General features: G+C 35.7%; 1 protein-coding gene across 1 annotated transcript in view; it reads right to left on the bottom strand.

Moving 5' to 3' along the window:
* The window catches only part of UBE2W (ubiquitin conjugating enzyme E2 W), a 42,898-nt gene that overhangs the window by 16,254 nt on the left and 12,078 nt on the right, over positions 1–14,566 (bottom strand). The window contains exons 2-5 of the mRNA XM_082308703.1: positions 7,632–7,723; positions 4,349–4,451; positions 1,669–1,824; positions 455–530 (exon numbers count right to left, since the gene is read on the bottom strand). Of these exons, the coding sequence (XP_082164829.1) occupies positions 455–530; positions 1,669–1,824; positions 4,349–4,451; positions 7,632–7,723 (427 nt within the window). The remainder of the gene's footprint in view (positions 1–454; positions 531–1,668; positions 1,825–4,348; positions 4,452–7,631; positions 7,724–14,566) is intronic.

The raw sequence follows: 14,566 nt of genomic DNA, 5'->3' as shown, positions 1-14,566 counted from the left end.
AATTCTGATTAACAGTGGAAATCTATTAAAACACATAGCTGTTCACAAATATATAGGCATCTTTTAATCGCCATAAAAGCTGTTAAAGCATTACCACCACCACCAAAAACCCCCGGGTTTCAAGCTAAACCTAGTTTCATTACGGACCTTACCCAACCCCAAACTTAAGACTTGTCATGGACTAATATGGTTTACAAGAACTTTCATTCAAATTCAGTCCTACAATTTAAAACATATAAATCTGTGCTGTTTAAATTTCCATCAGGGATTATTAAAATGTGATATAAAAAAAAAAATCACAGCAGAGCATCTCAGAAACAGGATTTTAATAACTTTTTTAAATTTAAAAAAAGAGTTAAAGGCTTTGAATGCATTTATCCTACTTTCCTACTTTTTAATTGCCTTCAACCTGAAAAAAAACCTTCAAAATTCCTGGTCTTAGTTCAATACTTACCGTGATACCACCATTTTGTTTTCTTTGGATTCTTGTTACACGTTCTTACATAAAATGAGTTATCTGGAGGTCGCCTCTGCAACAGAAGAAAAGACCTACAAATAATCAAACAATCCTCATATCGTAATACATGAGCTATTTAATAAGCTTATGAAAGGCTACCACGCGAACGCAGTGAAAATTAGGTAACAGGCAGGGCTAGACCTTTGTCAAGAAAAATCTCTTAAGGATCCAGGTAACAGTTCTTACTGGAGATACTCCAAGCAAAACATGAATGAAAAATACCAAGTGATTTGGAGATAGATAGGGGGAGAAATAAATAAAAAGAAAGAAAACAACCCACAAGAAAGGAACAGCTCTTGTTCAAAAACAACAACCAAATGAAATTTCTTTGCAGTTTGGAATCTAATTCTGATTTTATTAGACCCAATTCACATCTGTGTGTCTCAGCTTGGAGTGGGTGAAAAAATGAACTTAAAACAAACATCTATGTCTGATCAATAATTCATATTCTTCAGCTTTCTTCTTAAGTGGCATCATTATGCAAAATCAAAGTCATAGGATACAATACAAAGCCATTTTGGGGGTGTCTTTCACATACAGATGACTAGGACTGACTAGGATGTGACATAAATAGGCATGTTTGGATAGCACAGCTATACAAGCTCTGACCACATCTAACTTCCACAGATATTCCACTGCAAAAGAAATGGCCAAGACTACAAGGGTAGTCTCTTTACAAAAAACATCTAAGGTATCAGTGCCAGTCATCTATGACCGAAAAAGCAGCTTAGCACCATTGACTTTCCTGAAATGAAAATGATCGAGATCATATAAATAGTACAGCTGCAAAGCCTTACCAACACCTGCACTAAAGACAGTAATAGTCATTTTTCACTGCCTTTAGAGACAGAATAAATTTACAAAGAATTGTCCTAAAACATGACTGAACTTCACAATTAGTACAACTAGAAGGGTTCCATCCACTCCTCTCTTCCAATAATGATATATGAGCAGGTTACCATGAAAACAGTTACAAAGTACTCACTGCACTGTTTATTGTGCAGTTCTAGCTTAGTACTTTTTCAGTAGTAGAAATGTAGATATAGTAGTTTTGCCTAGTTTAGAATTTGAGAAATGAAAATCTCACTTCGCAAAATAGAAAACTATTAACTACTTCTTATTCTACTCCAACAGTGCTAAAAACCCCATACCTTTTCTTTGCAGCTGGAAAGCATGCTAATAATGCTAAGACAGACAGATTGCACTGACAGCGCTGGAGACCAGTCTTCCGTTAGAATGGATAAACAGATATGACCATTGCTATAAACATGAGGATGAACAGGAATATTGTCTCCAGTAAACATGACCTAAAAAAAAGAACAAACATAACTGTAATTTATTGTCCACATTTTAAATAAGACTGTATTGCTTTTGGGAAAACAATAATATCTTATTTAAGAAGTGGTTCTGCCATGTTCACTTACACTAAATATTACACTTTACTATGTTAGGTTCATTCATTTTTGGAAGCTATTAATTGAAATGTAAAATAAAACAATGGAAGCCTAAATAGCTAGTGAAGATGAAGTTAAATAAATGGTTAAACGTAGGGGTTTTTCTATGAATAGTTATACAGCATAGAAAAATGCAAAGGTAACAGTGTAAAGACATCAAACTAAACTTTTTGTATCTTGCAGCCTCAGTCTTTTATGTCCTAAGGAATACAGTTGCTTAGCCAAAACACTGGATTTTAATGATTTCATAAGCCACAACATTATACACCAGGAAACACAACAAGATTCACAAATGAGTATTTCTATAACCTTGGACACAATAGAAATTAAGTTCTGGACAACTCATCCAGGTTCCAGCATAGAGTGTAAAATGCATCAATCCTATTAACTATAAAATAAAGGACTTGTACAACTGAAGTATGTTACCATGTAGGAAATATTTTTATATTATTATTTCAGATGGCATATGTTTTTATTTGACATAGACGAATATGGAAGAACAGCATTTAGAACCTTAACTCCTCTCTATTAAAAGATAATATCACAGTCAAAAAAGGTTGGAAAAGCAATTTTGACAACTATTGCTCTTACATCAAGTTTTTGTCAAATAGACAGTTGGCTCAGGACCAATGGAAATGGAGTAAAAGTGAAACATTTGTAGCAGCATTATCCTCCTGAGCTCCTTATCCAACATAAGCACTGCCATCTTTTATGCAATGACATAATAAATCTTTACCACTCATAACCATAATACCCAGAAGCCTCTTAAGTGTTTCCAAGTTATAAAGATACATATATGTGTAGAAATATGCATACATGTACACAACACACCCACCTCATCACCGACTACAAGAAAGAAACAACATCTTCATCATATAGGAAACTGAAATTAGAGAGCTTAACCTATCTGCCAAATAGGTTTCTAAGGCAGCAGAAAAACTGGATGGAGAATGATCTTTCATAGGTCTTTAAACTGATGTCTTAAGCATCGAAGAGCTTACCTTCATAACCCAGTAATGTATTTCACTTCTAACTAATGTCTTCCCTTTATAGGAAAACCAGAACTAGGCATACTAGGTAAGTAGAACCATGCACACTGTGATAGACAACATACATTTAAAGGCAGAAAACAACCAAGTGATTAAGCAGCAGAAGTGTTAACTGTCCATTCAGAGTAAGTAGATTTACAGGAGAGAGAATTATGACCCAGAGGTTTGTAATATAGAATGAACTTACTGCACAACAGCATTTTTATAACAGAAATTCTAGCCATCTACAACAATCAAGTATCCAGTACTTAAAATCTTAATTTTTTTCTGTGCTAAAAATCAGTGTACATTTATGGATCTAACTTGCTCATTTACAATAAATTGCACAGAGCCACACACACAGGTTGGGTAACGAGTATGAGCAGTACCTACTTGAAACCAAATGAAAGTGGCTACTCTCCTGTGGGTCACCTATGAGTAGTTCACTGCAAACCTGATGGGGTGCAGAAGTACAGGTGGCCAGTTTGTTCCTTAAAACCTAAGACTGAAAAGTCAGCATTCCAGTTTTTATCATGGTACCTAAACATATGTAATGTTTATGGTTTAAGTGTCTCTCTCAGCTCCGTGCTTCAGTTTCAACACCAATGAGAAAAGTGTCAGAGATGACTCTTGGAACTTTGAGCTGAAACAGACAGGACAAGAACTAAGGCACTCTTGCTTTTCTTCTTCCTTTTTCAGAAGAGCAGAGGTCATAGTTTTTAACATTCCCCTCAAGTAACAGAGGGATGGATGTACAGAGCTCATTCTGCAGCCTAGTAGTACTGCTGCCCCTTCAGTTCTTTACATTGCTGTGAAAGCAATACAGTATCTCACACCTCAATTATAACGACTGGATTTGCAAGCCTCTCATAAAGATATCACATATCTATGAGAATCCCTATCACAAGCGCAGTATCTCCCCAGCTGTATTAACAACGGCAGCAGAGAAGATGCAAGAGGCTTAAAAACAAACCAGAAAAAAAAGCAGTTGGAAGCAAAAAGAGAGGGGACGAAGAAGCAGTTTGTTGTTTACTCTACTCCTACACTGCAGTGAAGGGGACCTTCCTACTTTACCCTGTGTTGCTCTTTCATATGATATGAATATCAACCTCAAAGAAGCCTCCAGTTGATACTGCTCTTTCATCTCCTACGAAACCAAGTAGACTGTCACAGCACTACACCTCACTGTAGGGTCATTTTTAAAAGAAAAGGCATCTGCACAATGTCTTTAATACAAATTAAAGTAACTAAACTTCATGTTAGGATATGTGGATGATACTAATATTCAGCATGTGTCATGCAGCTATAACCTAAAGGTAGCATTAAGCAAGAAGTAACAAAGCAGTTACCTGAGGCGAATCAAAAGGATATCGACTACTGAACTTAAATAGAAGCTGAAATTTCTCCCCTTCATATAGCGTTCCTGGAGCACCTTCCATGTCTACAATCCACCTAAGGAATGCGGAAAAAATTGTTAGTATGGTGGACTGATAAATTATAATTTTACTCCTGGACCACAGGACTAATCAAATCAATTACCAATCACAGCCAAATCTTCTGAACTCTCCGTTAGTATCATAATTATCACAAAAGTGAATAACACATCAAGCCTACATTTGAAAGAAAGAAGCTTGGTATTTCACATGCAGGTACCGGATATAGTGCTGCAAATTATACAAGTAATTGTGACTTGAACTCAACACAGACCCATCAGTTCCCAATAAAATGACTGTTAATGTGAGACAACAAAGCTGAAACAAAAGACCCATTCCAAAGTTTATTCCTATACAAAAACAGGCTTGGAAGGAAACAAACTAGTATGCATTCTCTTTCATGTTGTTTTACTTTTCTGTCAAGGAAATCATCAATTCAGTTTATTAAAATAAAATCTGTATCCAAGGGGGAAGAGCAACGCTCCTCTTGCACTTACACCTCTGGAAAACTCAGAAATTAAATGGTATATAACCTGCCAGGTAATGGAACCAAAACTGGAGAAGTTAATAGTATAAAAAGGAAAGGGTCATAGAAAATTAAAAGCAAACCAAAAAAAGGGATTCTTTGCAACTGTAATAAAGATAACACCTGAACATATCGCAGTATTCTTTTCCCTCTGCTTCTGCTCCTTCCATCATAATAACATGGAAGTAACTGACAGGCGGAGCGGGGCGGGTAGGGGGTATTGGGTGTAGGTTTTTTGTTGGTGGTGGTTTTGGGTTGGGTTGTTGGGTTTTTTTAATCCAGTCAAAAATAGATGCTTTGCATATTGTTTAACACATACAGGAACACTCTGCTATCTAACTTCTGTCATTCTGGAGTTCTGTTGTTGATCACTTAATACCATTCTTTGCAGCATCACTTCCCCATTTTTGTCTTTCACCCCTGATTGAGTTTTACGCATTTGAGCAATAGGGTAAGGTAAAGATTCAGCAAGAGACTACAAAAACGCCCAGATAAGATTTACATTACAGCCAAGCAAGGCAGCTGAGATTTTTCAGAACAGCAATGTGTGCGGAAAAGTCAACATCTCCTCCAGCTGGCAGTCTGATGATCCTGTTCCCAACCTCTCCATCGTCCTGTCATATACACCCTCCCCATGTATTTAAGCTGTGCTGACTTTTTTATCATCCCCTCTATCTTTTTTTTTTTTTTTTTTTTTTTTTTTTTGAGAAAAATTGCTTCTCTACTGACCTCCTAGCTGTCACACTCTTCAGGAGGAATGCATCTTCAGCGGTAGCATGATGATGGCTGTACTAGCGTTCTGTATTTTAATTTTGTGAAGACGCCTTCAATTTAATCTATCTGCACTCCACACCACTTATCTCTTCTTATGCCTTCTGCTTTTACATTTATACACATACTGCACCAATACTCTTCAGCTTTATTGGTCCTTGTGATCCAGAACCTTCACTTTCAAGTTTTTAAAATAGTTTCATTTACTAAGTAGAAGATAACTCTGCCTGGATGTTGCTCCTTTTATGGTCAAGGAATCACTAGAACCCATCTTTCCTGTGTGCTTTACTGTTTAGCCATCTCAAATTTCTAACCCTTGTGTATTTAAAATAGATGATTGCTTAACATTTCAAATGACCCAGTTACATCATAGGATCCAATTATTTTACTCAACGTCTTTCAAAATCAAGCTACTATTGCTACACAAATCTTTACTGCAGCAGTTCAAACTCTAACTTGATTAATGAACTCAGAACATGCTACTTTGCATCAAAAACCCTCAAAGAGAAAAAAATACGACGTTACTTGTGAGAAAGCTTCTTAAACAGTGACAACTCCAGAATCTAGCATGACAGTAAACAGGAAGGTTTTATTTGTAAGGTATTGAAAGGTATAAAAATTGTACATTGCAGAAAAAAATAATAAGGTAGTACTCTGGGAACAGAGACATCCTAAGAAAAATGGAAATCCACAAACAGAAAGAAAAACCAACAGATTTTTTTTTTTTCCTTTTCCATCTCTTCATCTGCTGGAAACTTTCACTTAATAGCTGGGTTTTTTTTTTTAATGAATAAAAAACACTTGCAATATTAATTTGAGTCCGTTTTTCAGAAAATTTAAGTATTTTGCTTCCCAAAGAAAACCCAAAGTAAAGAAAGAAACACAAGCTGTAATTCAGCAGTTGTACAGCAGTTTATTATTATTTGTACCAAATTCTGGGAAGTGCCATTTCAATCTGTTTTAGTCATATTCATCTGCATGAATTATCACAAAAAACAGCATCGTTTAAAAAGCAATAGCAGTGTTGAAGTCAGCATATAAAAGGCTTAGAAAAGCCTCATGTAACATGGTCTGAGCACCACCACCAAAATTGCAGATATGAAGCAATGTCAGAAGTCAGCTGTATGTTATGTTTTTAAATTGAGCCATCAATCAATAATATAGTCCAGAACATATAGCTTGAGATTCATACTTATAAATGTTTACATCTGCTAAGATTTTTTAACATTTCTCTAAAATTAAACTAAGAAAATTATCTAAAAGAAATGTCAACACAGTCTAAATCTTTTGAATTTCAGTCAATTAAAAAAATAGTTTAAATACCAAGAACAACACCTGACCAATTTCAATGGACAGAACACAGAATATTTAACCACTTTTCTCTTTCCGTTTTGCTAATCACAGGAAAAACTACAGCAGGGAGGAAAGTGCAAAGAAATGTATTTAGATAACTTTGCTCTTTAAGAAGCTTCCTCCACTTGCTTCAGAGAAAGGAGGTAACAGAAATTAACAGCCACAAAATACACTCAACACAAATAATGCAGAAACTCTAAACCAGCTACTCCATTATTTCAATAAATTTACAGGGGTTTTAGAGGTTAGTAGCTATGAGAGATTGTTAAATTATTTTATTCTAAAATATGCAGAAGCTTTTACCAATTGACATTTTGTTAGACAGTGAAATGCCCAATAAAAATTTAATGAATTCACTATCCAGCTCCTGAGAGTGTCCAGCACGTTACTGCAATACGCTCATTAAGGAGAACAGTGTTTCATTTCCTAGACTAAAAACAAAAATTCAGAATGTTACTCGGAATAAGTGGTCGAAGTGGCATTCAGAGAACTTTTCATTACTTTCATTTTTCAGCTTGATAGCAAAAATAAAACAGTATATATACTTACTGTGTAATTGAATTTTGTACACTCTTTTCATTTAGAGTCATTCCTGGAGGTGGATCATTTTGCAATGCCAATAGTTCTTTTTGTAATCGTTTCTATAAAGAAATTGTATAGAATAGTTGAAATATTAAGTTCAACAATAAACACACACTAAATTACATTTCATCAATTATTGAGAGGTAAAAGGAGATCTATTTGAAAATTTAAATACAAAGTGAAACTGAAAGGTGAGAAAGGGAAGACTCCTCTCCTAGAAATTACGCTGAGAAGTCACAGGCCTTAAACCTACATTTTTGGTAAAAGGCAACAGCACCTACATTTGCAACACTGCTAACTGAAGAACTGTTGCGTTACAAAATACACAGAGGTGTCCAGGATTTTGTGATATTACAAAGATGTCAATCAGAGCTCTACACCTAGCAGGGAACATTTCATATTCCCCTGATAGCATCAGATTTACAACTAATTCTCCAAGATTTTAACAGCACAACTCTTCCTCCTCTAAGTAATTTAAGACACTTCTGTCTGGCATCTGCGCAAGCCTTTGCCTTGCTCTAAGTCATCCCAGAAGACAGAACACAAAAGTAAAACAAGACTATGTGACTTGCAGAACACAAACTATTTTATAACTTTATAGTAACTGCATCTTAGAACTTACAGAGTCATAATATTTAGCAAAGTGTTACACCAGTACCTCAGGTAATTCTTACTGATTTTGACAGGGATAAATCGGTAACTGCAACCAGCTGCTTCTGTAACAACTACCAGAACTGTTTCCTACAATCTATGGAGCAAGGGAAATGCAACCTCTGTGAAGTGCTATCAGTGGCACTGGTTTCAGAGTGTATTTTCCCCATATAAACAGTTATGCAATATGTTTTGTCATTTCCAAGCCATCTAGATAACGGAAAGTTCAAGGCTTTCTCATTTCTTACTCTCCTTTCTCCTGCCAACAATTTTAATGTTTACCACCTACCAGTCCGCTTCCATCATCCTGCTAGTCAAAACGATCTTACATAAGATTTAAGCCTGACCTAGCACTCAAGAGAAATAAATATATATGGTTGGGGGTTTAGTATCTAATTTTGATTCAACAAACTTTTTTTTAAACGTAGGTTGATCACACATTTATAGCTGTTTTTTCCTAATTTTCCAAACAACTTTTCTGATGCTTTAGTAGAACTTAAAAAAAATATCCACAGGGGAAAATAAAAAGTGTTCATTTGTCAACACAAAAGTGATTCAGTATCTCATTAATACCTTTGAAATAGGACTACAGTAAATTCAGACACACAACTCCTAAAGAAAACGCCCTCATACATTCACAATTTACATTCTGAAATAACTTTCTGTCTCTGTCAAACAGCTCTGAAAACTTGCTTTGGGCTTCTATTTTGAAAGTTCCTACCTTGAACATAAATACACACTTTAAAAGTCTGTTATTTGCAAGCAATTAAATAAATACATTTTGAAGTGAAATGTTATGTCATAAAAGAATTTTAAAGGCTGCTATAATTGCTGTACAGATATAAACAAACTGAAAAAACAATGCTAGCATTCTCATAAGAAAGCTATATACATTGCTAACACAGTGAAAAACACATTAGATACCTAGTGTTCATCTTCTGCTTTCTGCATAGTTTAAGAAAATTTCAGATTATGAACACCAACAGTGTTTACCACCACTATTATGAATTAAACTGCAAAAGAACAAAGGTCCAAAACCATTTTACAAATCCTTAATTTGAGTGGCAGAGATGTTTTGAAGTCAATTCCCTTTCTGACGCTTTCCAAGATCATCATCAAATAAACCTCAATGGTAGTCAACCTGCGTATGCCTTGTCACATAGATCATCATATAGAGAAATATTTTAAAAGTTCAGAGAGGAGAACCTTATGTGATAAGGGAAAATTCAAACTCTTTCCCTTAAAGAGGAGGTTTGGAAACATTAGGTAAGAAATAGTAAAGAACAAATTATATAAGAACAGCAAATAATTCAGTAGATCCATTTACTTACACATGTAGACCAACTATCCAACTCTGTCTTTATAAAAAGGAGCCTAAAATCCATTTTAAAATTAAATTAAAAACAGCCACAATAAGGTACCAGTAACAGATCAAACACAGTAATTTGAAAAGAGGAAATTTTGTTTGCTCTGCATCCTACCAAAAATTCCAAGTTATCAACACTTAAAATAGCATCTCATTTAAAGTTTGGACCTTTGGCTCTTTTCTCCAGCAACCATCTCTTCAGTCCAATACAGTCTCAGTCACACTTTTATCCATCTCACCAGTGCAAAAATATTCTGACTCCTTCACAGCTTTTCAGTTCTCACATATAATATTTATGGTTCTTTCTAAAAAAACAGTAACCCAAGGAAAAAAAAAAAAAAATAAAATGTGTACTTGATCAGCAGAGTACCACTGAAGTGCTCTGTTCCTCCGATCTCAAACATTTGCTGACACTGTCATGGGGGCCTGTCCATTAAATGCAAATAATACCTATAGACAACACATTGCTTCTCATCAGTTGCAATACAAAATATATTAAGACCCAAAAATGCATCCCAGAGAAATAACAGGAGATACTATTTACACGTCGGGTCAAAAGTATCACAATAAACAAAATCATATTTTTAAAGACAAAAAAGAAATTATCATTTGTAAGTTAGCCAGTTCAAACAAGTATCAACATAAGTTCAGTCTGACTTGTATCTGCAGCTCTCAGTGAGAACATCAATAAAAAGCCACATCCATGTCATTCCCATATAAAGCTGAAAAGAGCACATTCAGTAGAAAACGGGTATGTTATCTAACTATTAAGCCAAAGAAACTCAGTAACACAAGTCCCCCAGAAAAGCAAGCCTATAACATTGCTAGTGTTGTAATGAAATGAAAACAAGCTTTAGCAAAGAAATTTATCATTTTGAAATAAGGGAACCCACAAAGAAAACCTGACTATGATTAGCTATTATGCATAGAAAACTCCAGTGCAATTTTGATTAACACTAAGTTCCTAGGCACAGCTCCACACTGGAAAGGTAGGGAGGGGATGCAGAGGTCAAGAAACCCACAGCTCTTCTGGACTGGTTTGTCCTTCAGAGGAATGTCCAAACAGAACGAAGTATCAGCAAAAGGCGTTATTCCCTTCAGCCTTACTGTAACCACTCTAACCCTATGCCTATCTGAAGTATCAGCTGTGTTCTCCATTATACTACACCCTGATAGATTTCATGTATCTCAACATTGCTCCTCTTCAGGGTAAGACTGGGGGAAAAAAACAAACAAACAAACAAACAACAAACCAACACCCCCCCCACCAAATGAAGAGGATATCACTGCAGAATTGCAGGCAATCAGGACTGAAGACCAACAACTGCTATTAGAGATGGCACAGAATCCTTTTCACTTTTATTCTCTCCAGCTATACTATCTTCAATAACTGCCCATGAAATTAAAGGATAAAAAGACCATTTTATAATAAATTCCTAGATTTCTCCAGTCCTCATAATGACAGGAACTCAGTGTTAGACAGCTTAAGGGGAAAAAAATGCTTTTAAAGATTTCCTAAGTATTACTCTAGCCACTACAGTCTGAAGATAGAAGCAAGGCAAAGTCCTTACAGAAAGCAAATTACTTTTATTGAACCAACTGATACACATTTAAGATGTGATACCTTTGGGAATCAAGCCCTCATTTGGTTTTTTTTTCCCAACTGGAATAATAAAATATACTATCTATTTCACAACTCTCTATTATTCCATTAACCATGCCATACAAGTTAATCATACCTTATCTGACGAACATAGCTGGGTATCTTTAATAGGCTTTCACCAGACATTTTCAAAATTTGGTTTGTTCTATCAAGCATCAACTCAATTACGTCTGTACAAACTAATGAATAGCTGCCTATAGACCTTTTGCAGAAGACGCTCGAGAGTACTCTACAGCAACTGTAACAGAATTGTAGAGGGCATCACAGCCTACTAACCAGAATTCATTCAAATACTCAAAGACTGTTTTACAAGAGGGGCTAAATAATATTTAGAAAATTGTCTTTTAGTCAAGCTCTCTGGTCAATGCATTCCAGTGTTCAACTACCCTCGTGGTATAAAATGTTTCTTTTCTATCTTATTGGAATATCTCATGTTCCAATCGGTGTCTGTTGCCCCTTGTCTTCCCACTGTGGCTCTGTTTTCCCTATCACCCTCCCATTTGTTTTTTGTAGGCAGCAGCAAGATCTTCTCTTTGCCTTCTCTTCTTAAGGCTGAAGAAATCCAGTCAGCCCCTCCTTGTACATCATGTAGTTCAGCCCCTAACCATCTTGCTGGCCATCTGTTGGGCTCACTCCAGTACATCTATGTCTTTCTTGTACTGGGACTCCCTGAAAACCATACTCCAGATGTGGCCTCAAGTGCCAGAGAGAGGGAAAGAATCAGTTTCCTCAAGCTGCTGGCTACATGCTTGCACACACAGGCCAATATGCAGCTAAGGATATTCAGAAAATTTGGAGGTACTCTCCAAAGATATTACAAAGGACTATTTTTTTATTTCCTCTCTCCCTTACCACAACTTAAAATAATTTGTCTTATGTTATGTCTCCTTAATACACAAAAGTGGATTATCAGGAGCCAGATCTAGTTTAAAAAAAATAAATAGATCTCTTAAATGAAGCCCTTGAAGGCCAGATTCATACAGTTTAATTAGGAAATTGAGCTCCCGGTTACCATAGTAATTCAGAAAACTTCTAAAGTTTAAATGCAAAAACTTGAAATTAATTCTGGTGTTTAACAATATTAGTACTAGCTGACCAAAGAGGTTACGAGGAACGTTAATTTTCTCAGAGTAACACTAAGTCTAAAGACGACTGTAATATCATGCACAAATCCAGAACACGTACTCTTAGCTTCAAGATTCATTTAAAAAATACATTCAGTTAAGTACTTTTAAAAACCACAACTGATATACCAAGCCTGCACGTTACGTACAAAAGGCACGCTGCAACTGTATGTTTCTGAAATTAAGCATTTGAAAAGGAACGGTTTCAGAGGGAGAAAAGCCTTCCTCGTATTTGACAGCCATGAATACAGAAAACTTTTTCTGGCACAAAATTCTTGAGAATAAGCAGCGACATACATAGCAGGACAAAGTATAATGGATTAGCACCTTTCAGACAATTTCAACCATCTCATTTGTAGAATCTTATAAACTTAGGACTTGAAGATACCTCAGGGAAGTCACCTCTCCATCTTCCTAACATAAGGATGGATCAAAGATTCTTAAAATACCCTTGTAGTTTGAAGACTTTAACATTTTCCACATCACCCTCTCTCTTGCTTTTGTAATTGGAAGAATTTTCTTCACAGTAAGAGATTTAGGTGAGTTGAATAAATTATGTCAAATTACTTCTCTTACGCTTCATGGATACAGAAGGGAATTCTTTTATTTATTTCAACTTACTTCTCTCCAAATAAAATACATAATTCTTTCAACTCCCCCTCTCCAGTTCTCATTTTCTAAGCATTTAATTTTTGCTGGTCTCCAGCTGGCTCCTTAAATTTGTATTTTATATATATATGTATTTCTATAAATATATACATATTTATATACATAAATGAAAGAAGAATGCTTCATCATGACACTTATGTGAATATACCCCAGAGATTTGGGTTTTCTTTGTAGCAGCACAATACTTTTGACTTACATTCAGTCCGCACTCATAACCCTGAGTCACTTCCACACCAGCACCGGCCAGCCTGCTAGTCATTCATATTTGCAAACCAGACTCCTTTTTCCCCTCTCCTGCCCCTATTAAATGCTTTGTACTCTTCTCAACCAAATTGCATGTTTTTGATTTTAAACCTGTCCACTTGTTGTCACATATGTATTTTGTAAGAACACCTATAGCCCAATCATCCAAGCCGCTTTCAGAAAGCATGAAAGCCAATGCAGACTGCCCTCAAAATACCCTTTGGTAGGTCCACTCAGCTGGCAGAACCAAACGCCCTCTCTCAATCAGACACCCAGTTGAAACCAGAGTGATTTTACTACAACCAAACTACAACTGTGATACCTTGAGAAGTGGTCTTTGCGGTTAATAAGGGAAAAAAAAAAAAAAAAAAAGAATCCACTGGTTTGTACCACATTTTCTTGTGTGCCTGTTCAAATGTCACACTAATGCAAGTCAAAAATATTTGTACGGTCAGAATACAGCTACCTCTCCTCTTTCACAATAATTACCATACAGTAAGAGGAGGAAATCATGTTAGTTCTATGCGATTCTTCTTCTGAAATCCATTTTGGCTACTTTTTATCTAGCTACTCACATGTTAATTGTTGATTATATATTATACCTATAGGTATCGAAGACTATTCGCCCCAGTGATTTTCAGAAGCCACCCTTTCACACAACAGTAGAAGAATAAAAACAGTATTTATCAACTGGAAACTCACTCAAAATAATTGTCAAAGAGCTCTGATTCAGTTGCTTAAACACTTAAAACAACCCAAAACCAACAGCTGAATCCTAGTGACTGACATAATATTCAGTGCCTAAGAGGTACTGAATCTGTCCTTTTTGTCTGGCGTGATTTACTGCCTCGTTGTTAATTTAAGTATCTGTGTCATCTATTCTTTGTTTCCTTTTCTAGTCACAGGCTCATCCCTTTCTTCATCTTTCTAGTGATTTAGAAAAACCTTTCTTAATGCTCTTCAAATCTGCTAATTTAAAACAATGCACCATGGGTAGATTTCACTCTTCTATGCTTGTCCCTTTCTTTCATATTGAGCTTTAGCAGTAAATACTTATTTTCACTTTTCTGTTTTGTACAAAGCCTTTTCAATCTTCAAGTCACAAAATAGCTCCTCATGTAGCCATGCTGACTTTTCCTATATTTTTCCATGTTGACACAGCTTTCCATAGTAAATTAGTATTTTC

The sequence above is a fragment of the Platalea leucorodia genome (assembly GCF_965183815.1).
Source record: "Platalea leucorodia genome assembly, chromosome: 1".
In the NCBI taxonomy this organism is placed as follows: Eukaryota; Metazoa; Chordata; class Aves; order Pelecaniformes; family Threskiornithidae; genus Platalea; species Platalea leucorodia.
Note: the sequence above shows the minus strand (reverse complement) of the source record. Positions and strands in the feature narration are given on the sequence as shown.